This window comes from Microcaecilia unicolor, chromosome 11, assembly GCF_901765095.1.
Source record: "Microcaecilia unicolor chromosome 11, aMicUni1.1, whole genome shotgun sequence".
Classification (NCBI taxonomy): Eukaryota; Metazoa; Chordata; class Amphibia; order Gymnophiona; family Siphonopidae; genus Microcaecilia; species Microcaecilia unicolor.
In genome coordinates this window covers 76900060-76925791 of record NC_044041.1, presented here as the reverse complement: position 1 = coordinate 76925791, position 25732 = coordinate 76900060, and the positions used below count along the sequence as shown (strand labels likewise).

At 46.7% G+C, this 25732-nt stretch overlaps 1 protein-coding gene across 1 annotated transcript in view; it reads left to right on the top strand.

Moving 5' to 3' along the window:
• Positions 1-1157: 1157 nt before the first annotated feature.
• LOC115479878 overlaps positions 1158-25732 on the top strand; it is a 329775-nt gene continuing 305200 nt past the window's right edge. The window contains exons 1-2 of the mRNA XM_030218177.1: positions 1158-1273; positions 2947-3078. Coding sequence (XP_030074037.1) covers positions 2955-3078 — 124 coding nt within the window. The 5' untranslated portion in view covers positions 1158-1273; positions 2947-2954. The remainder of the gene's footprint in view (positions 1274-2946; positions 3079-25732) is intronic.

Genomic DNA, 25732 nt, shown 5'->3' with positions numbered 1-25732 from the left:
TATTGGACATAACGTAATACATTTATTGATTAGCTTTCGAAGGTTGCCCTTCTTCGTCAGATCAGACATTTGCTTATTTCCGATCTGACGAATCAATAGAAATCAAACAAAATAAAACATTGAAAAGCAAATAAGATGATACCTTTTTTATTGGACATAACGTAATACATTTCTTGAATACTACTACTTAGCTTTCGAAGGTTGCCCTTCTTTGTCAGATCAAGAAATGTATTACGTTATGTCCAATAAAAAAGGTATCATCTTATTTTATGTTCTTTTCCATGTTTTATTTTGTTTGATTTCTATTGATAACCAAAACTAGAAGAAATTTACAAAGCAGTGATTTGCACTACTCTTTATCCTTTCATCAAGCACTTAATTGTTTGGATCAAGTATCCTCAGTTGATACGTCATTTGCCAGAATTGTTCTTGAGAGCCACAAACTTTAAAGCTTCAACCTATCTCCTCGTCCATTAAAAAATAAAAAAAACAACAAATGACTGCAACCCTAAGCTAGGGAGTCCCTGTATGGCTATTGCCGTGAAGCATGCTAGAAAAGAATTGTCATTCAAGTCTGAAATGACTCCGGCCGAAAAAGTGGGACCTGCTCAGCAACCTCTTTTAGGACAAAGGATCACAACCGCGCCGCTAGTGGTGTCATCACCTATGTGTGGCTGAGTGTTGGATGTAATCCATAACCTAGTTGTAACAAATGTATTTCTACTACTCATATCTTATTGTAAGCCACACTGAGCCCGCAAATAGGTGGGAAAATGTGGGATACAAATGCAATAAAATAAATAAATAAATAAATAAAATCTTGCTGTTCACGGAGAACAGCCATTACAGGTTTGCAACTTTGCTGAACACTGTTCAAGTATGCAACAATTTAACTTTCCCATATTATGCTCAGCTCAGTCCGCCAGTCATAACCGAATCAAAGATGGATGTCGCGCACGGCACTTCGGATTCAGTCACGTGCCAGAGGAGTGAGAGAACTCAAGCATTAATTTACTTGTAAATACGCAAATAGAATGGAGAAAAGCAAATACGTTATTTTCTTTTGCTTCGTTTTTGGAAATGCTACTGCGTTCGCTTCTGGTTTTGTTGTTTACAGGTTTTTTTTTTTTCAGCCACAAAGGAAATGACGCCACAGCACTTCCACTCTTGCGCTCTGCCTGCTCGAGCGGGAGTGTGCGTGCGTGAGAGGGGCCCGAGAGCGGTAGAGGTGGTGGTGGAAAGATTCTCGAGCTGTACTCGAGTTCTCACACCGGTAAGACGCATCAGCCCGTTCTAGGGCGACCCTGGTGTTTTTGCCCTTCCTCTTGCAAGATTAGCCTTCTCTAATACTAGAGCGCTGTAGTGAGGCTGAGGCCTGAGCTCATCCTGCGTGGTGGGGGAGGGGCCCCTGTGTGAACCGAGGCCTGATGGATTGCTAATCCGTTAGGTAGCAGAATCACGCTGACGTGGGGTCGTAGTATTTCGCTTGTTCGCCACTAACAGTTTATTGTTTACGAGTTGTTTGTCTAGGTATCCTCCCTTTTTATAGGCATCTAGAAAAGGAATTTCCAGACTAGTCCGCGGGGCTCGCTTGTGTGTCCTGCCATGCGGTTTTTTCCCTTCTGCAGCTGCATCTGGCTTTGCCGGAAAAACTTTACTCTTTCATGGACACCAGCAGCAGTGCAAAGCAACGAGGCTTCACCAGCTGAAGAAGATGGTGGATCTCTCGCTCCCATCCTGCTCAGCAGACTCTCATGGGGTCTTCTTACTGTCTGTGGACTCTTACCATTTTAATACAGTTGAAAAGATCAAATTGAAAAGAACCATTTTGAAACGTTTTGGGAACCCTAGTATTTTTTTCATGATGTATATTGCTAAAACGATGTAAACTACATAGATATTTTTTCAGTATAATACGTTTTCGTGGTTGCCTGATCAGTTTCGGTTGTGAACAAATGTAATCACCCCCCCCCCCCCAACCAATCTTAAAGATGCAGTTTGTTTTGTGTGTGCTTTTTTTTTCTGACCCAGTTTCAAAGTAGAAACCTTTGATAAACGCTTTTCCACTCAATCAGTGGTAATCATAGGACAGTGAGATTAATATTTCTATAGGTTCTTTGCAACTTTTAAATACTTCTTACTGCACTTATAAGTTGAAACCATGATTAGAGTTTGGTTGCTTTTCCAAATGCAATCTGTGGGCAAAGTTACACATTCAAGTACAGTAGGTATTTTTCTGCCCCAGAGGATTTAAAATCTAAGTTGGTATCTGAGGCAGTGGAAGTCACAAGGAGTGTCAGTGAGAGGGGCTTGATTTGAACTTTGGCTTCTCTGGTTCAGAGTCCACTACTCTAAACACTAGATTACTTCTCCATAGTTGACAGAAGCAGATAGCACCTTATAGACTAGATATTTTGTGGACTAGTGCTTTTTGCCAGATGCATCTGATGAAGTGGACTCTGGTCCTTGAAAACCTATGCCTCAAATTGCTTGCCAGTAATAGTGAACTCCATTGAGAGTTCGTTCCTCTGAGTAGTTGAGGCTTTTAAGTTGATAAACTGCGGGTAGTCAGTGGCTCAGTAACCTGTCAGTGGCCTGTTTTGAGCAAATTTACTATTATTTTGAGTTGTGGTTATTCTGTAAGGTGCCATCTGCTTTTCTTGATTGTTACATTAGATTAGTACCCCTTTTAAAAGACCTTCACAGTTAGTGGAACTCTACACTTTAATTGCTGAACTGCAATAGATCATTAGTACTCGCTGTTCTATTGTAGAATAGTGGATCATTTTCTCCCTACTCCTTAATGTAGGGATAGTTAGCTCTACAGATAGCTGGACATAAGTTGAGAAGGATGAGCAAAGCAGGTGCTTTGCTTTCTAATGGAATTCTAGATGTGTATAATTCATAAAGAGGTTTATTGAAGAAACATCCATTTTCTGATTGTAGATTACAAAATGTCGACATCCGGGCGAATCACAAGAGAAAAATTTGATGCTATGGTGAAAGAGAAGGTTGACATGTATGGCATGAGTGTTGATGAGGCCATCAAACGGACTATTCAACAATGTCGGTTCCAAGGTAAGCCATGGCCATTCTTCTTTTCCCATGTTGTTTCTGTGTGAGGTACACATCTGTTACAGATGGATTATTTACTAATTAATTTTATGCAGTAGATCTTCTGGTAAATAATGCTCGTTACCTGTTAGTAAATACCTATTAAAAAAAAAAACAGCACTGTGAGGGATGGCAGGCTGAGTTAAGTTCTTTTTGTAAGAAGAGTAAAGCCTAAAATATCTTGTATTGCTGTATTAATGTTTATACGTTGTAATTCATCTTGAGTTTTATTGCAAAGGTTTGTGAAATCTAGTTATATTAAAATTACTCAAGGAAAGTACTAGTGCAGTAGGGAGACTGATAATCAGAAAAATAAAGTTTGTATGATGTGTAGAAGTTTAAAAATTCCAATTTGAAAGCTAGATAAAAATTCCTGTGGTTAAACAGTGAGGTAAATGAAACAGTTAAAGGTTAAATGAGGAAAATGTGGCTCAGTGTGAGCACAAGTGAATTGAAGAAAAGACAGTAATAGGGTATGCCAGCTTTGAAAAGCAGATTGTTGTAGAACAAAATCTAATATAAGAACATAAGAAATGCTGTACTGTGGCAGATCAAATATCCATCAAGCCTAGTATCCTGTTTATAGCAGTGGCCAATATAAGTCACAAGTGCCTATTGCAATCCTCAAAGGTAGCTAGATGCCATTCTGCTTTCCACCTCCTTGCCCCTTCCACAAATGATAAGACTTGGGGAAACAGAAAAACACCTCTTCTTTTCACATATGTTAATGCAGCACAGTACTTAACTATTTATCCAAAAAATAATCATCTAAAAATGATAATTAAAAAATGGAGGAAAAAGCCTCAACAGACTCAATTACTATATAGGCACTTAGCCATTAAATCTCAAGGAGCGCTTGCTGTCATCATTGGCAAGAAACCTCCATAGGCTGTATAGCTTTCAATCTCAATTTATTAAACTGAAACTTACATGGATGCCCAGCGTTTCTTAACTCTCTCTTAATGATGGGCATCCATATAAGAAGTATCCGTTTAATAAATTGAGATTGAAAGCTGTAAAGCCTATGGAGGGTTTTTTCCAATGATGACATCAAGCGCTCCTTGAGATTTAATGGCTAAGTGCCTATATAGTAATTGAGTCTGTTGAGGCTTTTTCCTCCATTTTTTTTTAAATTATTTTTTGGATAAATAGTTAAGTACTGTGCTGCAGTAACTTACGTGAAAAGAGAAGGTGTTGTTTTTCAGTTTCAATTATTTACTCTTAAAGCTCTAGGTGTAAGATTTTTTTTATTTTTTTTTTAGAAGAGTTGGAGGAAAGCCACTACTTAAGTTTATGGACTTTTCTTTCAGGAAAACATCCTAACCTTTTTTTAAACCTTGCCATGCAACTGCTTTTATCACATCCTCTGGCCATCCAGTTTCTAGCCCTGGTATATCCAGATGTGCAGCAGTACTGGCTAGCCAGTATTTCTCTGCATTTAGCAGGTAGGGACAGTACTGGTTGGTACAGCAGGGTCTGTTAAGGCTATGTTCTTCTAGGGCAGCGCCTCAACTATTGGAGGAAACGTATGAGCAAAGTGCCTCTTCTCTGAGCCACAAGACCAGACAAGTGTGTGAGTAAGCCCTCCAGCAGGACCCATCATGGTCTATCTTTCCTCTTCCTGCTACTTTCCCCTAGGAGTGTGTCGAGGCCTCCGGTAGCTAGCATGGTGTGATGATGCTGGAGATAGGCCCCAGTCCCTTAGTCATCACATCTTTGGCCACAGAATAGCATTGCAGGTTCGTATGTCCTCGCTGTGATGGGTATGCCGATTCACAGGATGGAACTGGAGGTTGGGATGACAGCAGTGTTGGCTAGTGTGTGACTTGGGTGTAGCTGACCCGGGAAGTGCAGGAATGCTTGTGGTTGGGACTGCCATTATTTTGGACGCATGTTTCATAGTAGGCAGTGGGAGATACCTATCCTTACTACATATGTATTGTGGGGGGGGGGGGGGGGTGCAGGTCTGATGGAGGAGAGATCAGGTGCTGCTCTTAAAGTTTTTTTTTTTTCCCTCTCCCAATTTGTTGAAATTATGTACTAGGGCCTTTCTCTTCATGCAGGGGCCACAGTTAGATTGTTGGGTGGGACCTTTCTTGAGGTTCTGTTGGTTTCACGTTAGACTCCAAGTGAGCCCTTTGGGCTTGGAATGTTTTTCGCAACATACAGTGGGACCCAGTTTTCTTGCCGTCAGAGCGACGGCTGAGTCGAGATTTGGGAAAGACCCACTGGAGGAATGGGAAGTTGTGTGGTGTTCCCCCCCCCCCCCCCCCCAAGGAAGATTCTGTGGTCGTCTGCCTTTCCAGAAACGAGAGATGCTTCTGCTTATCGAGAGGATCTCTTCTACTTTTTTTTTTTTTTAAATTTGTTTATAAATTTTAATTATTTACAAAGATACAATAATCTTTGAAAGACAACACCAAGATCCAGAAAAGAATACATTCTGGAAAGAACAACAATAAGAAATAATTACTTTTTTAATTAGTCCACAGTCGAGAGGAATCTGTGAACAAATCCAAAGGAAGTTGGATAAATGAAATATTACAAGTAAAGATATAGGTAGTTCCCCCTTATAATCTTAACCAGCTAAACATTTAGTTCTCCTCCCGTGCTACCCTGAGAGTAAAAAAAAAAACTGCGCAGTTGGAGAGGTTCAAAAAACACACATTTCTTATCTTTAAAGAGAAGAATACGTTTACATGGAAATTGTAACTGGAAGCGAGCATTTAATAATAATGTCTTGTTTCATCTCTAAAAATGTTTTCCTCCTTTGTTGTGTCCATTTAGATATATCAGGAAAAATAGACACTTTTCCTCCTAAGAATTCAGGTTGAATTTTTTGAAAATATAGTCTCAATAGGGCTTCTTTGTCTTGTAAGAATACAAAAGAGACCAGAAGTGTAGCTCTAGTTTTAATTTCTTCCTTCGGCTGTTCCAAAAATGTAGAAATGTCCAATATATCCACAGATGTTTCCCGTCGCTCTTGATTATCTTGATGAAATTTTGTACTCAAATAATATAACTTCTGGACAGGTGGAAAAGATTGATCTGGATATTTAACATTCTCGCTCAGAAACTTATGAAACATTTCCCTTGGAGCTATAAGTTTGAGTATGGAAAATTGAATATTTGTAAATTTAAGTTCCTTGTAATATTCTCTAAATTTTAAATTTTACAATGAAGAATCAATCTATCTCCTGCAAACTGAGCTTGATTCTCTTGAACTTTTACCATGTCCGTTTCCAACTTGTTTAGTAGAAAAATTTTCAGTAGTTTTCTTAGCTTCTCTTACTTGCACAGAGTTATTTAAAGACACTGATACAAAAGAAGAACAAACCTTATGCAGGGTTTCAAGGGCAGTCCAAATTATTTAGTTAGATTTTGCTCACACCTTTTTCTGTAGTAGCTCAAGTTGTTACATTCAGGTACATTGGATGTTTCTCTGTCCCAGGAGGGCTCACAATCTAAGTTTGTACCTGAGGCAATGGAGGGTTAAGTGACTTGCCCAAGATCACAAGGAGCAGCAGTGGGATTTGAACTGGCCACCTCTGGATTGCAAGACCGGTGCTCTAACCACTAGGCCACAGCGAGATTTCCTGTGGTCTTTTCAATGGCTGAATCGCTGAGGCACATAAGGAAATTTCCTCTTGAGAATAACTAGAAGTAATGGCTTCCACCGTTGCCTCCTCCGATGCCATATTCGAAGATTGCTGGATCCCCTCCACTAAGGGTCGACGAATAACCTCGGCAGTATTTCCATTAACCGCTTCCTGAAACGAGGCTCGCCTCCCCTTCGAGACTCCATTTGCGTATGGTCGCAGTACCGTTGCCTCGTCTGGCCGCAGTCCGTCGGATCCACCTTCTCCCTGCTTGTTCCTGCCGCAGTCCGTCAGAACCAGCTTCTCCCTGTTTATTCCAGCCATCTGCTCCAACTTGTGCCAAACATCTGCTCTAACTTGCCCGCCTGATCCAGCTTATCCCAGTCCTTTGCACCAGCTTGTTCCAGTCCGCCCGACCCAGCTCCTCCCTGTTTGTGCCAGACATCTGCTCCATCTTCTTCCAGCCTGCTCCAGCTTCTTCCAGCCCGCCTGATCCAGCTTCTCCCTGTTTGCTCCAGTCCTTCTGCTTCAGCGGTGCCAGCCCACCTGATCCAGCTTGTTCCTGTTCACCTGATCCAGCCTCTCCCCGCTTGTTCCAGCTACCTGCTCCAGCTTGTCCCAGTCCATCGGATCCAGCTTGTTCCAGTTACCTGCGCCAACTTGTCCCAGGCTGTCGGATCCAGCTTATCCCTGCCTGTCCCAGTCATCTGCTCCAGCTTGTTCCAGCCCGCCTGATCCAGCTCGCGCAGCCTCTCCCTGCCTGTTCCAGCTACCTGCTCCAGTTGTTACCTCGACTTCTGATGCATATCGAATACCTACTTTAACTGTTGATTGAATTCCTTTACTCTATCTTAGCTGCTGATTGAATTCCTCTAGACACTATCACTCCCTATGCCTTAGCTGTTGCCTGATGGCCCAGTCCTAGCCTTCCTGCCTCCTCCTCTACTCCTATCACCTTAGCCACTTTCACATCTACCCGCATCCACCTTAGCCCTATATATGGCCCTTATACACATTCTATTCATCGCCCTGTCCCTTCCTAACCTCGTCCACCCTCCCCTTCCACTGTCTACCTCAGGAACTCATTGCCCACCCTTGTCCCCTCCTGTCCTGCTCATTGCTCTCCTGCCCCCCTCATCATTCCTAGCTCTCAACCTTCTACATCTCCTCCCCACCATTAACCCATCCCCATTCCTCCTTAACACATCACGTCATCTTCGTCGACCCTCCTCCCCCACCCTCCTCCGTACTCTCTTACTCCTTCTCCTACTTTCCGCAGGTGATGTCAATCCCAATCCAGGTCCCCCTCACCTCTCCTCTCCATATCCACGTAACCGATCCCAGAATGCCTCCAATCTCATCTCTATTCCCCTTCTCCCCCCCGCTTCCCTCCCCTTCTCGTGTGCCCTATGGAATGCCCACTCAGTATGCTACAAACTCTCCTTCACCCACGATTTATTCATCTCCCGTTCCCTTCAACTGCTCGCTTTAACTGAAACTTGGATAACCCCTAACGACACTGCCTCAATCGCAGCCCTATGCCATGGAGGATATCTTTTCTCCCACACTCCCCGCCCAGATGCACGCGGTGGAGGCGTTGGGTTTCTTCTCTCTCCCTCTTGTAGTTTCCAACCCCTCCTCCTGCCACAGTCTCACTGCTTCTCATCCTTCGAAACTCATGCCATCCGTCTATTCTACCCGACACCACTCAGAGTTGCAGTCATCTACCGCCCCCCTGATAAGCCCCTCTCTTCATTCCTTACTGACTTCGACGCTTGGCTCACCGTCTTTCTTGATCCCTCATCTCCAACCCTCATTCTTGGTGATTTTAACATTCACGTTGACAACCCTTCCAACTCCTACGCTTCTAAATTCCTCACTCTGACATCCTCCTTTAACCTCCAACTATGCTCTACCACCCCTACTCACCATAATGGCCATTGTCTCGACCTCGTTCTCTTCTCTTCCTGCTTACCTTCCAATCTCTGCACCTCAGTCCTTCCTATCTCAGATCATCACCTTATCACCCTCACACTTCATCACCCACCCCCTCAACCTTGCCCAACTTTAACCACTGCCTTCAGGAATCTCCAAGCTGTCGACCCCCCCTTACCCTATCCTCACATCTCCAATCTCTTCCCTTCCATCTCGTCTTCTGAATCTGTCGACACGGCTGTCTCTACCTACAATGAAATTCTCTCCACTGCTCTGGATACCCTAGCACCTTCTGTCTCTCGCCCCACTAAGCGCATTAATCCTCAGCCCTGGTTAACCCCTTGCATCCGTTACCTTCGCTCCTGCACCCGATCTGCTGAACGACTCTGGAGGAAATTTCGTACCCTGTCAGACTTCACCCATTACAAATTCATGCTGTCCTCCCTATTCCTTGCCAAACAGGAATATTATTCTCAATTAACCAATTCTCTTGGCTCCAACCCTCGTCGCCTCTTCGCCACCCTCAACTCCTCTTTCTTCCTCTAAGTGCACCACCTGTTCCTCTGATCCCATTCCCACCAATCTGCTTACCAGCATCTCTCCTACAGTTAATCCCTCAATCTGTCACATCCTCAATCTTTCTCTCTCCACTGCTACGGTCCCTGACACCTTCAAGCACGCTGTAGTCACACCACTTCTCAAAAAACCATCACTTGACCCCACCTGTCCCTCTAACTACCGCCCCATCTCTCTCCTACCCTTCCTCTCCAAATTACTTGAATGCGCTGTCCACAGCCGCTGCCTTGATTTCCTCTCCTCTCAGGCCGTCCTCGATCCGCTTCAATCGGGCTTTCGCCCACTACAGTCGACAGAAACAGCACTCTCTAAAGTCTGCAATGACCTGTTCCTTGCCAAATCCAAACGTCACTATTCCATCCTCATCCTCCTCGACCTATCCGCCGCCTTTGACACCGTCAATCATAATTTACTTCTCGACACACTGTCCTCATTCGGGTTCCAGGGCTCCGTCCTCTCCTGGTTCTCTTCGTATCTTTCCCAATGCACCTTCAGAGTATTTTCTAATGGCTCTTCTTCCACCCCCGTCCCGCTCTCTGTTGGGGTTCCTCAAGGATCTGTCCTTGGACCACTTCTTTTCTCGATATACACCTCTTCCCTGGGCTCGCTGATCTCATCACATGGTTTCCAGTACCATCTCTATGCTGGTGACACCCAGCTTTATCTCTCCACTCCCGACATCACAGTCGAAACCCAGGCCAAAGTTTCGGCCTGCCTTTCAGTCATCGCTGCCTGGATGTCCAACCGGCATCTGAAACTGAACATGGCAAAGACTGAGCTCCTTGTCTTTCCACCCAAACCCTCTTCTCCTCTTCCCCCACTTTCCGTCTCTGTTGACAACGCCCTCATCCTCCCCGTCTCTTCAGCCCGCAATCTCGGAGTCATTTTTGACTCCTCCCTCTCCTTCTCTGCCCATATCCAGCAGACAGCTAAGACCTGTCGCTTCTTCCTCTATAATATTAGCAAAATTCGCCCATTCCTCTCTGAACAGACCACCCGAACCCTCGTCCACTCGCTCATTACCTCTCGTCTTGACTATTGCAACCTTCTCCTCGCTGGCCTCCCGCTTAGCCACCTATCCCCCCTTCAATCTGTCCAAAATTCCGCCGCACGTCTTATCTACCGCGTGAACCGATACTCTCATATCACCCCTCTCCTCAAGTCGCTTCACTGGCTCCCAATCCGCTACCGTATACAGTTCAAGCTTCTCCTATTGACCTTCAAGTGCACTCAATCTGCTGCCCCCCATTACCTCTCTACCCTACTCTCCCCGTATGTTCCCACCCGTAACCTCCGCTCTCAGAACAAATCACTCCTATCTGTACCCTTCTCCACCACCGCTAACTCCAGACTCCGCCCCTTCTGCCTCGCATCACCTTATGCCTGGAACAGACTTCCCGAGCCCATACGCCATGCGCCCTCCCTGACCATTTTCAAGTCCTTACTCAAAGCCCATCTCTTCTCCCTTGCTTTTGGCGCCTAACCACCTTCCCCATTCATGATACCTACACTTACTACATAGTTTGTTACCTTTAGATTGTAAGCTCTCTTGAGCAGGGACTGTCCTTCCCCATGTTTAAAGTTGTACAGCGCTGCGTAACCCTGGCAGCGCTATAGAAATGCTAAGTAGTAGTAGTAGTCGTGGAAGTGGAGGGGTAGCTGGTCCTACCGGGCTGAGCGAAAAGTCGCCCTCCTGACCGGGGCTCTTCTTTGCCCCGGTAGCGGAAGCGCCCGAATGCGGAGTTGGCACCAAAAAGGCTGAGATAGAAGCTTGGTGAAATAAATGGGCTTCTAGCTTTGGGAGAGGAGGTCCCTTAAGCTTACCCTTCCTCTTCGGCATGCTCGTTACAAGGAACAAGGAAAATTCAAACTATTAGTGGAAGAGCATTCTCATCAGCCTTGCTATATCGCCACCATCTTGAATTCCTCCCCGGATCTCTTCTACTTTAAAATATCTGAGACATCAGTTGAGGACGAGCAGGACAGTGATTCTATTCTGAAGAGGATCATGTGTCCCCTGATATCTTTCCATTCCAGAGGGTCATTCGGAGTATGATTGTTGTGGAGTGGGAGACATCTGAAGGTTCGGCCTCCGTATCTCAAAAAAGATATAGTAGAATTGGAAAAGGTACAGCGAAGGGCGACGAAAATGATAGTGGGGATGGGACGACTTTCCTATGAAGAGAGGCTGAGAAGGCTAGGGCTTTTCAGCTTGGAGAAGAGACGGCTGAGGGGAGATATGATAGAAGTGTATAAAATAATGAGTGGAATGGATCGGGTGGATGTGAAGCGACTGTTCACACTATCCAAAAATACTAGGACTAGAGGGCATGAGTTGAAGCTACAGTGTGGTAAATTTAAAACGAATCGGAGAAAATTTTTCTTCACCCAACGTGTAATTAGACTCTGGAATTTGTTGCCGGAGAACGTGGTACGGGCGGTTAGCTTGACGGAGTTTAAAAAGGGGTTAGATAGATTCCTAAAGGACAAGTCCATAGACCGCTATTAAATGGACTTGGAAAAATTCCGCATTTTTAGGTATAACTTGTCTGGAATGTTTTTACGTTTGGGGAGCGTGCCAGGTGCCCTTGACCTGGATTGGCCACTGTCGGTGACAGGATGCTGGGCTAGATGGACCTTTGGTCTTTCCCAGTATGGCACTACTTATGTACTTATGTACTTATTCCATGTGGGCTGGCAGAACCATTGTGAAGCTCTACCTTCCTTCCCAAGGATAAGAAGGAGCTGCTTTTGGTTACATTGAGGGTAGATGTGACTATCTGAGCAATGACAAGACAGATAACCATCTTGCTGAAGGTCAGCACTGTTCTGTTGGACTCCCAGGACTGGATGTTAGAAGCTCTGCTGAAGCAAGTCTGGGGGGGCATCATTGCTGGCCATGGGGGTGGTGGTGGTGGGGGTATGTGTCAACAATTGCCACAGAATGAAGATGCAATGTAGAACTTCAGGCACTGCATCAGCATGAAAATCTGCTCCCAACTTCTGTATTGGTGGTTCTCAAATGGTGTGTCTCAAAAGGTGGGATGTGTTGCAAAACCTTTTGGTGTAGACCAGTGGTTCCCAATTCTGGTCCTGGAGGCACCCCAGCCAGTCAGGTTTTCAGGATATCCACAATGAATATTCATGAGAGATTTGCCTGCACTGTCTCCACTGCAGGCAAATGTCTCATGAATATTCATTGTGGATATCCTGAAAACCTGACTGGCTGGGGTGCCTCCAGGACCTGGTTTGGGAACCACTGGTGTAGACAACAAGCCTGTTTCCTTTACAATCATCAGTACCTGCAAGCTGGGAAGACCAGCAACCTTGAATTAGGTTCTTGAAATCCCTGTAACTGGTTCCTATTTATTTTTTCTCCACTACCTCCAATAATAACTGTTGTGGGTCTGCTGTCTACAGATTCTGTTTGCTATAGTTTCTGAGTAGCATATTTGTAGGTTTTTGTGTTCCTTTACAGTATCTGGCTGTGGAGGGATTTTGTTTTGCTGTTACTGAGGTGACACCAGAATTTGAATATGTATTTGTTTTGTTGTATGACAAGTGAGAAATCTGGGACTGATCTATTGCATAAAGCTTTTTGGTGTGGGATAGGCAAATTCATACTAAAATTACAATTAATGCAGTTTTGGTGTGCTTTGTTGAGCTGTGAATTTAGTGTTTGGTGTGTCACACTCTTGAATGTAGTCTCAGGTGAGTCTCAACAGAAGAAAGATTGAGAATCACTGTTCTGTATGTACCGCATCCACGGTCACAAACAGAAGGTGGATCTGGTTTGCAGCACTGGGCAGTGGACTTGGCATCTAAGGCTGTCTTTAGGGGGAAGCTCCTGTTTGCTGTAGAACTAACTGAAGGAGGAGCAGAAGAAGCTGGGTGTTACCAAACCTCAGTGGCTTTCAGAGGATCTCAATAATGCCAACCAGGACTGGTGGTTCTCGCCCCAAGTTTAGGGGGTAGAGAAGGGTTTTCTTTTCAAGACCTTCCAGACACACCATAGTATTGTCTCCAAGAAGTCGCTGGAGTCCTCAACTCAGTTCTGGAGCCTTCGGGGAAAAACCCGGTGAGGAAACCCAGTGAGGATTTTCAATCTGCTTCTAGGGTGACACCCATAGGTAGCTGCCTCAAGTGTTTCTGCCAGAAGTTGGCTCAGATATAATTTAATGTTAGGTAATCCAGAGGGATATGCGTTGTTCTGGCTTCCTGAATCACTGATGCGGTTTGGAACACTTCTGTGGGTTAGCAGCCAAAAGGCTGTCCATAAGGTTCATCATAGAACTGCTCCTGGCACTTGAGGCTTATACCAGTCTCAAAGGCCCAGGCAGGTACTCGTCTGTTTTGTGGTTCCAACCGTGTAGGCACCTTCCAGCCAATCCTGGACTTAATGTGTGCCTCAGGATTTACTTTTCTGCATGGAAACCTTGTGCTCTGTGATGGCTGTGGTTTGTCCAGGAGAGTTCTGGTACTCTTTGATCTTTCCAAAGCATACCTCCACATTCCAGTTAGGCAGGATCACGGTTCCTACAGTTTATGATGCTGGGGAGGCACAGACTAGCCACAGCACCTCAGACCTTCTCCAAGGGTTATGTGATGCTTTAGAAGGAAGACATCAGGGTTCACCCATAACTGGATGACTGGTTGGTCAGGGCAGGCAATAGTGTGGATAGTTAAGACGCTGGAGTCCCAGGCTGGATCATGAACTATGGGAAGAGCAAGTTGAGATTCTCCCAACAACTAGAAGCATTCAACACAACTGGCAAAGCATATTTCCTTAGTATCCCTCTGGACAGGCCCAGAATGTGACTGATGGGTTGTGCATTCCTTCCAGCAGGTGGAGACTTTGACTCTGGAGAGAGCCAATAAGAGTCCTGGTCAGCTAGCCCCAGATCCAGGGTACTCAGTCTCCAGCAGGTGGAAGGTGGTGAGCCCTTCATTCTCCTTCTTTTGACTTTTTTTTTCTTCAATATTTCATATTTAGTAGTTAGTATTTAATAATTGTTTTGCTGCAGAGTAGTGAGCTGTTATTCTTTTCTGTTCATTCTATGCATCTCTTTTCTGTGTTTACCTGTGTGTGGAGGCTGAGGCCCGTGGGGGTCTCTGAGAGCCTTGGGGGTGTCACACCTGGGTGACCAGGTCCGTCCCCCTAAGTCGTCCCTATGTTCAGCGTGGTACATTGATTTAAATCCTTGATGTCTTCGGGGGAAGAGCGGTTGAGGCAAGGGAGAGGCAGCAGCATTTGCGGGGGAGGGGGGAAGTCAACAAAAGACCACAAACGGAGAGTTTATTTCTGGTCTAGTTGGGGCAGAGTTGCAAGTCAGCAAAGCAGCTCCCTTCCCTTTTGGCACTGCAGCTGACCTTAGATTTTATTTTGTATTGTTCCCAGAGCTCCTGGTGGCTTCGGATGGCCCATCTTTCCAAAGGGGATGCCTGTGAATCCGCCACAGTGGATAGTAGTCATGACAGATGCCAGTCTCAAGGGCTTGGGGGCACATTGAACCAGGGCGAGTCACCTGGCACTAATAGCGTTTGTTTCTTTGTTAGCAGGCGTGTCGGTTCGCATCATGTTGGACAATGCCACGGCAGTCGCCTATGTCAATCATTAAGGAGGGACGAGGAGTCATCTGTTGGAACTTGAAACTGCACAGCTTATGAGTTGGGCGGAGCTACATCTAGTGGCTCTTACAGCGTCTCATGTAGGGGGGGCGGAGAATGTTCAGTTAGACTTTCTCAGTCGCAACACTCTGGATCCTGGAGAGTGGGCTCTCAGCGAAGGAGGTTTTCAAGCAGTCATACATTGCTGTGAGCTTCCAGCTATAGATCTCTTCGCCTCTCTCAACGCGAAGGTGTCTCTATTCAGTTGCCGGAAAGATCCCAAGGCGCAGGGAGTGGATGCCTTTCTTCAGCCTTTGCTGGAGGGGCTCCTTTGTTCATTTCCTCTGTGGCCTTTAATAGAGCAGCTAGTTCACAGGATTGAAGCACACAGGGGTCAGGTGATCCTGGTGACTCTGGATTGGCCTCGCAGGCCTTGGTATGCTGATCTCCTGCACCTTCTCGTTGATTCCCCTCTCAGATTTCTGGTGGTTCTTGGGCTTCTGTTCAGGGTCTGGTTACTCATCCTGATCCGGTTTGATGTTTGTCTTACGGCTTGGCTCTTGAGTGGGCGTGGTTGATGAAGAGAGGCTATTTGGCGGGCGTGATTTCCGTGATGCTTCAGTTGCGGCGTAGATCCACTTCTCTCAATTAAGTCAGGACTTGGAGAGTTTTCGAGGAGTGGTGTGCTGATAGGAATTTTCTCTCCCTTTCGGGCATCGGTGGCACAAATCTTGGACTTTTTACAACGCAGTTTTGAAAAAGGCCTGGCGCTAGCTTCGCTTAAGGTGCAGATTGCAGCTTTGTCTTGTTTTTGGGGACGCATTCAGGGGAAAGCTCTAGCTTCTCATCTGGATATTTCTTGAATTTTACGCGGGGCAGGCCTTCTATGTTGTCCTGTTCGGGCAATCTTTCCGCTCTGGGACCTTAACTTCTTTCCATACTCACTCTCTTTGAGCCTTTGTTGTCCTGTACTTTAAAGGATTTGACGCTCAAGGCAATATTTTTGGTAGCTGTTGCCTCAGCTAGAAGAGTATCGGAGTTACAAGCCCTTTCTTGTCGGGCCCCATTTTTAGAGTTTGCTGAGGATTGGGTAGTGTTGCGCCCAGTTCCTTCCTTTCTGCCTAAAGTCTTAGCTAGGTTTCATTTGTCTCAGTCGGTGGTGTTGCCCATCCTAGGTTCTTCCTCTGTGTCAGAAGAGCAACATCGGTTGAAGTGTCTCGATGTCAGGAGGGTCCTGAAACACTATTTGAAGATTACGGAGGAATTCCGTCAGACGGATTGTATTTCTGCCAATTGGAGGGGCTCGTAAAGGATTCGTAGCTTCTAAGGTCACTATTTCTAAGTGGCTTAAAGAAATGATCACTTCCACTTACCTGCTTTCTTGGAGTCCTTGAGGCGTCAAAGCACATTCTACTAGAGGTCAGGCGGCGTCATGTGCAGAACGGTCGCTGGTTCCTCCTTTGGAAATTGTAGAGTGGTGACTTGGTCGTCTTTATGTTCCCTCCTCTTACAGACCTCGCTTCCGTGAAGCTAGAAGGTACCGCCCGGGGCGTTCTGCTGGGTTCACTTCGCGTGGCCGTTTTCAGCAGAGGAACTCCTTTCGCTCGGACAAACATTCCGCAGCAGCAGTCTCAAGAGCTGGAGTTCAAGGGCGACCCTCTCAATGATGGTGCGCCGGCCCCCTCCTCGATTCCTGTGATAGGAGGACGACTTTCCCTCTTTCTCGAGGAGTGGGCCAAGATGACTTCAGATCAGTGGGTCTTGGACCTGATCAGAGATGGCTACAGAATAGAATTCAATGCCCCGATAAGAGACATGTTTGTGGAGTCCCGATGCGGTTCTGCCGCCAGACGGGTGGCGGTAGAGGAGACCTTGCAAGGCTTGATTCACATAGGGGCAGTTTCCCCCGTGCCTCCCGCCGAATGCGGCTCTGGCCGTTACTCCATTTACTTTGTGGTGCCGCGAAAAGGAGGGTCTTTTCGGCCTATCCTAGACTTAAAAGAAGTCAACAAGTCTCTGAGAGTGCGGCATTTTCACATGGAAACCCTGCGCTCTGTCATAGCGGAGGTACAGCCAGGAGAGTTTCTCACGTCTCTGGACCTGAAAGAAGCTTACTTGCACATAACAATTTGGCCCCCGCACCAGAGGTTTCTGCGTTTTGCGGTGATGGGAAAACATTTCCAGTTTCGGGCCTTGCCTTTTGGCCTCGCCACAGCTCCCCAAGCCTTTTCCAAGGTAATGGTGGTGGTAGCTGCTTTTCTCAGGTGAGAGGGTATCCGGGTTCACCCATACCTAGACGACTGGCTCATCAGAGCAGGCTCAGCAGAAGAGAGTCATCAGGTTACAGCCAGAGTGGTGTCAGTACTGCAATCTCTGGGCTGGGTCGTCAATATAGCCAAAAGTCACCTGACCCCCTCTCAATCTCTAGAATATTTTGGGGTCTAGTTTGACACAGCCTCGGGGATGGTCTTCCTACCCGAGCAAAGGCGGTGCAAGCTTCAGAACCAGGTCCGTCTGCTCCTGAGGATGCCCCACCCGCGAGCTTGGGACATAGTCCAGCTGTTGGGGTCGATGACGGCCACTAAGAAAGTGGTGCCTTGAGCGAGAGCGCACCTGACACCTCTACAGTGTTCCCTGCTTCAACGGTGGTCTCCTATATCTCAGGATTATCAATGCAGACGCACGTGGCATCTTGCAGCCTGTCTCAGTATGGAGTGGTGGCTCTCAGACAGCATGCTGCAGTGAGGAATGCCGCTAGCGCTCCCCGATTGGTGCCTGCTGGTAACAGATGCCAGCCTGAAGAGCTGGGGTGCACATTGCCGGGGAAGGCATGCCCAGGGTCTTTTGACACCCGAGGAGTCGGAGTGGTCCATCAATCGCTTGGAGTTGAAAGCGATCAATTGACCCTGGAAGGATTGGCTGTCAGAGTTCTGTCAGACAACACGACAGCAGTGGTCTACATAAATCGCCAAGGAGGCACTCAGTGCATAGCACTAGCAGCGCAGGCCGTGCAGATTTGCCACTGGGCCGAGCTTCATCTGCAGTTTCTGTCAGCAGCTCATATTGCAGGTCAGAGCAACGTGCAAGCCGATTATCTGAGCAGGAATCAAATCAACCCAGCGGAATGGGAACTTGCAGATGAAGTATTCCTGCAGATATGTGCCAAATGGGGAAATCCCGTAATGGATCTTATGGCATCAAGCACAGATTCCAAAGTCCTGTGCTTCTTCAGCAGATGGAGAGATCCTCGCTCGGCAGGGTTGGATGCTTTTGCTCAACCCTGGCCTCAGGGCCTCCTGTATGTGTTCCCTCCGTGGCCCTTGATAGGGTGAGTACTCCTGCGGTTTCTGCTGCACCAAGGAGAGGTGGTTCTCATTGCCCTGGATTGGCCCAGGAGGCTGTGGTATGCGGACCTCCGGCGGATGCTGGTAGAGGATTCCCTGCTGTTGCTTCTGGTACCCAACCTGTTGTCACAGGGCCCAGTGACCATGGAGGACGCCTGCTGCTTTGGTGTTACGGCATGGCTATTGAGAGGGCGCAGTTGAGAGACAAGGGATATTCCAGTAGTCATTTCCACTCTCCTTCAGGCCCGCAAGCGTTCCACTTCCGTGGCTTATGCTACTACTACTACTATTTAGCATTTCTATAGCGCTACAAGGTGTACGCAGCGCTGCACAAACATAGAAGAAAGACAGTCCCTGCTCAAAGAGCTTACAATCTAATAGACAAAAAATAAAGTAATCAAATCATTTAATGTGTACAGGAAGGAGGAGAGGAGGGTAGGTGGAGGCGAGTGGTTACGAGTCAAAAGCAATGTTAAAGAGGTGGGCTTTCAGTCTAGATTTAAAGGTGGCCAAGGATGGGGCAAGACGTATGGGCTCAGGAAGTTTATTCCAGGCGTAGGGTGCAGCGAGACAGAAGGCGCGAAGTCTGGAGTTGGCAGTAGTGGAGAAGGGAACAGATAAGAAGGATTTATCCATGGAGCTGAGTGCACGGGAAGGGGTGTAGGGAAGGACGAGTGTGGAGAGATACTGGGGAGCAGCAGAGTCTGTAGTTTCTGTCAGCAGCTCATATTGCAGGTCAGAGCAACGTGCAAGCCGATTATCTAAGCAGGCATCAAATCGATCCAGCGGAGTGGGAACTTGCAGACGAAGTATTCCTGCAGATCTGTGCCAAATGGGGGACGCCCTTAGCGGATCTTATGGCCTTGCGCGGCGGGGTTGGATGCCTTGGCTCAACCCTGGCCTATGAGCCTCCTGTATGTGTTCCCTCCGTGGCCTTTGATAGGGCGAGTGCTCCTGCGGATTCGGCTTTATCCAGGAGAAGTGGTTCTCATCGCCCCGGACTGGCCCAGGAGTCCGTGGTATGCGGACCTTCGGCGGATGCTGGTGGAGGCTCCCTGGCCGTTGCCTCTGGTAATGAACCTGTTGTCACAGGGCCCGGTAACCATGGAGGATGCCTGCCACTTTGGTCTTGCGGCATGGCTATTGAGAGGGCGCAATTGAGAGACAAAGGCTATTCTAACAATGTTATTTCCACTCTCCTGCAGGCCCGCAAGTGGTCCACATCTGTGGCTTATGTCAGGATTTGGAGACTGTTTGAGTCATGGTGTGTTTCAAAGGCGATCACACCCATGCGGGCTCCTGTCTCGCCGATTCTGGATTTTTTGCAGGATGGTGTACAAAAAGGCTTGGCCTACAATTCCCTGCGAGTGCAAGTGGCAGCATTAGCCTCCCTTTGTGGTAAGGTTAAAGGCGTGTCTTTAGCTGCACATCCAGATGTTGCACGGTTTCTTAGAGGGGTGCTTCGGCTCCGTCCTCCCGTGCGGGCACGCGGTCCAGCTTGGAACGGAGCTGGTTTTAAAGGCTCTTCAGGGTTCTCCCTTGGAGCTGCTGCGGCATGCTTCTGAGAAAGATCTCACCCTAAAGGCCGTCTTTTTAGTGGCCATTACTTCGGCGAGACGGGTGTCAGAACTCCAGGCGCTGTCCTGTCGAGACCCATTTCTGTAATTCTCAGAGTCTGGGGTCACGGTGCCTACCGTGTCTTCATGCCTAAGGTGGTTTCAGCGTTTCACCTAAACCAACCTATTTTTCTACCCTCCTTTGATAGGGAGGAGTTTCCAGAATCTTTTGGGCAGTTGCACCTTTTGGATGTGCGCAGGACTCTGTTGCAGTATCTGCGAGTTACAAATTCTTTCAGGACCTCTGATCATCTTTTTCTATTGTTATCAGGTCCTCGCAGAGGGTCTCCAGCGTCTAAAGCCACTATTGCCTGCTGGCTCAAAGAAGCTATCTTCTCAGCTTATCTGCTGGCTGGCCGGTCTCCGCCTGTAGCCTTTAAGGCACATTCTACAAGAGCGATTTCTTCCTCTTGGGCTGAAACTGGAGCACTCTCTCTTCATGAGATATGCAGTGCAGCAACATGGGCTTCTAAGGTCTCATTTGCCCGACATTACAGTTTGGATGTGGCTGCTAAGAGGGATGTAACATAGTAACATAGTAGATGACGGCAGAAAAAGACCTGCACGGTCCATCCAGTCTGCCCATCAAGATAAACTCACATGTGCTACTTTTTGTGTATACCTTACCTTGATTTGTACCTGTCTTTTCCGGGCACAGACCGTATAAGTCTGCCCCGCCTCCCACTACCAGTTCTGGCACAGACCGTATAAGTCTGCCCAGCACTATCCCCGCCTCCAAACCACCAGTCCAGCTTCCCACCACCGGCTCTGGCACAGACCGTATAAGTCTGCCCAGCACCATCTCCGTCTCCCGCCACCGGCTTTGCCACCCAATCTCGTCTAAGCTCCTTAGGATCCATTCCTTCTGAGCAGGATTCCTTTGTCTATCCCACACATGTTTGAATTCTGTTACCGTTTTCGTTTCCACCACCTCCCGCGGGAAGTGCGCTTTGGAGCTTAAGTGTTAGCGCGTGGTGTGGCTTGTTCCCACCCTATATAGGGATTGCTTTGTTACATCCCATTCGTAATGGCTTCATCTGCTTGATGACAAGGAAGGGAAAATTAGGTTCTTACCTTGGTAATTTTCTTTCCTTTAGTCATAGCAGATGAAGCCATGAACCCTCCCTGTCTGATTGACTGTCTGATTGACTGTGTGCTGATGTGTCTCTATTTGATGTTCAGTTTCTTTCCTGAAGATTTAGTCCTTCCTTTGGAGAAAGTTGTAAAACAGTCTTCAGGATTACTGTTCAAGTACAGGAGGGTGAGTTCATTCCCTCCTTTGAGTTACTGGAGGATGTTCATTCCCTCCTTTTGAGTTAATGCTCCTGTTATGGGGCCATCGTTCGCTGTGAGGAAAGTTCATGTTATTCCCATTGCGGTCAGTATACTGCTTTGGAAGCTTCAAATACTGAAGAGGCAGTGGAGCTAGCTGGCCAAGAGCTACTATGGTTTTTGAGTGCTCTCTATCTCCCCCTGCTGGTTGATGGACACAACCTATTCGTAATGGCTTCATCTGCTATGACTAAAGGATTACCAAGGTAAGAACCTAATTTTCCCATATCCACCCTATGGCGTTGAAGATGCTGCAAGATCTTTGACCTTTTAATTGGGGAATTAATTCCCCCTACATTCTAAGTTACAACTTTCAGGGCAACTCCCACTTAGAGGCCTTGCCCTTCCCCAGATCTTCTATCTTAAAACCAAGAGGGAAGTGCCCCAGCCTACAACCCCTTTTCCAGCTTCTTGTAAACCTTGGGAGTAAAAATGCCACCTCTAGTCTCCCCCTTTTACCAATTGCAGATTCTACTGTAGTTCCTAGCCCCCTATCCCCCTGCCTACTCTCTATTGTGGTCCCCTAATTGAGACCTAAGTAAACAATAGTAGGAGGATCACCATACAGGACTCCAAGATACAAGATTACCAAACATATAAAGAGGAATCCAATAAATTTATATGGAAACTAGTAAAACAGGCCCGTTTCTGACACAAATGAAACGGGCACTAGCAAGGTTTTCCTCAGAGTGTGTATGTTTGAGAGAGTATGTGTGAGATTGACTGTGTGTGTGAGAGAGAGAGTGAATGTGCAAGTGTGTGTGTGTGTGTGACAGAGAGAGAGTGAGACTGCTGGGTGCGAGTGTGTCTCCTCTGGCCTCCCTCCAGCCACCCAACGATTCTCCTTTTTCTCTTGCCCCCCCCCTCCAACCACCCAGAAAATCTCCTCTCTCCCCTGCCCCCCCTCCAGCCACCCAGCGATTCTCCTGTGTCCCCTGCCCCCCCTCCAGCCACCCAGTGATTCTCCTGTGTCCGCTGCCCCCCTCCAGCCACCCAGCAATTGTCCTATCTCTCCTGCTCCCCTCCAGCCACTTCTCCACTTTAATCAGCATATATTGAATCCCCCCCATGTGCTACAGAAAAGCACCGAGCACATCCTATATAATAAAACATACCTCCAATATTCTGAAGCCGAGAAAGTGAAGCCTTCAAGCCTTGAAGCATTTGTGCGCTTTGTAAGGCTCCATCTCCTCAATTGATGACACGTAGTTCCAGAACGTTGCAGGAATGCTTCAAGGCTTGAAGGCTTCACTTTCTCGGCTTCAGAACGTAGGAGGTGCGTTTTATTATATAGGATATGATGTTTGATTTTAACAAAGTATTTCTAAAAAGGAAGGAAAAGACCTCAAAACGCCCGACCGCTTACTTTCAGTTTTCGGCGGCTTTAACTGGGGGCCCCGCTTTCTCTCTGCGTGCCCCCTTTGCCGCCATAAGATAGGTTACAGCAAAATCAGGTCACAGCTTAATCTTCGTGATAATTTTGTAGCCCCAAACAAGCCAGGATCGCAGGTCTGAAACAGCTTAAATCGAGGGATTTAGTGGTGAGCTGGCAGGAGCGGGGTTTTCAGCAACCGCTCCTGTGCATGGTGTCACATGACCTCAGTAGGCAGGTTTTAATAGCCTTCAGGTGCCTTTTTTTTTTTCTTAAGAGATAACAAAAGCACAGCAGGGAGCTGGCATATGAGTGCTTGGGGAGACTAGGTTTTCTCAACCATTGGTTGTAGATTCTCAACCATTGGCGTGCTGTTCTAAATAAATACTCCTTAGACCTTATAGTCCTTACTACAGAAGCATCTAAAAAGAAAAATGATGCACTCAAACCAGTGGTTGAAGAGAAACTAAAAACTTTAAAACAAGAGTCGTGTTGACCATAGAGTCATTGCTCATTAAATCGTTTTATTGAGTCACCTTCGCTGTCACTTTGGTGGTATTTTGTCTGTGAAGTTTCTTGTTCTTCTGTACTCCTTATTACTCCTAAATCTACCATCCTGCAACCTCTATATGTTCTCTAGTTTTATCATTTTCCCTTCTCTGGAAAATATGCGTTTCTATATTAATACCTTTATTTAAATGCCTGTATCATATCTCCCCTGTCCCTCCTATTTGGGTCTTCCAGTCTCTTCTCCATATCATTTATTGCCTTCCTCTGGACTGCTTCAAGTCTTCTTACATCTTTAGCTAGATATGGCCTCCAAAACTGAACACAATACTCTGGGTGGGGCCTCAACATCTCGTTTCTTCTGCTGGTTACATCTGTCTCTGTACAACCTAGCATCCTTATGGCTACAGCCACCACCTTGTCACACTTTCGTTGCCTTCAGATACTTCTGTGCATGTCGGCCTCTCACTGCCTAACACATACTACTACTACTAATCATTTCTATAGTGCTACTAGACGTACGCAGTGCTGTACACTTGAACATGAAGAGAGAGAGTTCCTGCTCAACAGAGCTTACAATCTAATTAGGACAGAAAAACAGGACAAACAAGAGATAAGGGAATATTAAAGTGAGGATGATAAAATAAGGGTTCTGAACAAGTGAATAAGGGTTAGGAGTTAAAAGCAGCATAAAAAAGGTGGGCTTTTAGCTTACATTTGAAGACTGGCAGAGATGGAGCTTACTGGCTCAGGAAGTCTATTCCAGTAGAAGCCAGGCGCTCGGAATATGTGAATGGCTGTACCGCAAGCCTTTCTGCATTGGGCCCTTGGGGTGGAGTCTCTCTCCTCTCCTCTCCTTGTGAAACCTTCAATCCTCCAAAGCAAGTGGGTTTACTATGTCCCCTCCCACGTCAAGCTTTCTAAAGTCTGGTGGCAACATGGCTACCTCTTCCTGAAAAATAGTAATCAGACGAGCTTTACCAGTCACCGGTATTCTGTCCCCGACTCTCTCCATTTCTGTAGCCCCAGTCCCCTGTCACTGTTGTCAGCTGCAAAAGCCCTTCTGACCACAAGCTGATCTGCAGAGATATAGGAAAAGCTAAGTGACAAACAAAGCCTTTGTTTCTATTTTCATCCGAGTCTGGTCTTTACTTGAAGGGATGAGGCACAGCTCTTTGTTGCCACTCTCACGGGAAGGACGCTGAGTGGCTCTGTGTGATTCTGCTTTCTGACCCTGCCTTATACCCTATAGGATTAAATCAGGGAAAGGAGCTGCTTCCTCAGCGTGGGCACATTTCTTTGTTCAGTCTTTCTTGGATTTCTACTCCCTAAGTGCATCACTCTGCACTTCTTTGCATTGAATTTTACTTGCCAAACAGACCATTCTTCTAACTTTTGCAGATCCTTTTTCATGTTTTCCACTCCCTCTGTGATGCCCACTCTGTTACAAATTTTGGTATCATCTGCAAAAAGGCAAACCTTACTTTCTAACCCTTTCACTATGTTGCTCACAAATATATTGAACAGAATCTGCCCCAGCACAGATCCTTGAGGCACTTCGCTACTCACACAGATCCTTGAGGCACTCCGCTACTCAACTTTCTGTGAGTGAATTCCTCTGGCGTCTGTCCGTCAACCAGTTCCTAATCCAGTTCACCACTTTGGGTCCTAACTTCAGCCTGTCAAGTTTATGCAACAACCTCCTATGAGGAACCGTGTCAAAAACCTACTCCTTGATACGCTGTCCTCACTTGGATTTCAGGGCTCTGTTCTTTCCTGGTTTTCTTCTTATCTCTCCCAGCGTACCTTTAGTGTATACTCTAGTGGATCCTCCTCTACTTCTATCCCACTGTCAGTTGGTGTACCTCAGGGATCTGTCCTGGGACCTCTTCTTTTCTCCATCTATACTTCTTCCCTTGGTACTCTGATCTCATCCCATGGTTTTCAGTATCATCTTTACGCTGATGATTCCCAGATCTACCTCTCCACATCAGAAATCTCAGCCGAAATCCGGACCAAAGTATCAGCCTGCCTGTCTGACATTGCCGCCTGGATGTCTCAGTGCCATCTGAAACTAAACATGACCAAGACTGAGCTTCTTATCTTTCCCCCTAAACCAACCTCTCCTCCTCCCCCATTCTCTATTTCTGTGGATAACACTCTCATCCTTCCTGTCTCATCAGCTCGTAACCTTGGGGTCTTCTTCGACTCCTCCCTCTCCTTCTCTGCACATATTCAGCAGACTACTAAAACCTGTCATTTCTTTCTCTATAATATCACCAAAATTCGCCCTTTCCTTTCTGAGCACACTACCAGAACCCTCATCCACGCTCTTATCACCTCTCGTTTAGACTATTGCAACTTGCTTCTCACTTAGCCATCTCTCTCCTCGTCAATCTTTTCAAACTTCAGCTGCACGACTAATATTTCGCCAGTGTTGTTATGCTTATATTAGCCCTCTCCTCAAGTCACTTCACTGGCTTCATATCTGTTTCCACATACAGTTCAAACTCCTCTTATTGACCTATAAGTGCATTCACTCTGCAGCTCCTCAGTACCTCTCCACTCTCATCTCTCCCTACATTCCTCCCCGGGAGCTCTGTTCACTGGGTAAATCTCTTATCTTAACCCTTCTCCTCCACTGCTAACTCCAGACTCCGTTCCTTTTATCTTGCTGCACCATATGCCTGGAATGGGCTTCCTGAGCCGGTACGTCAAGCTCCATCTCTG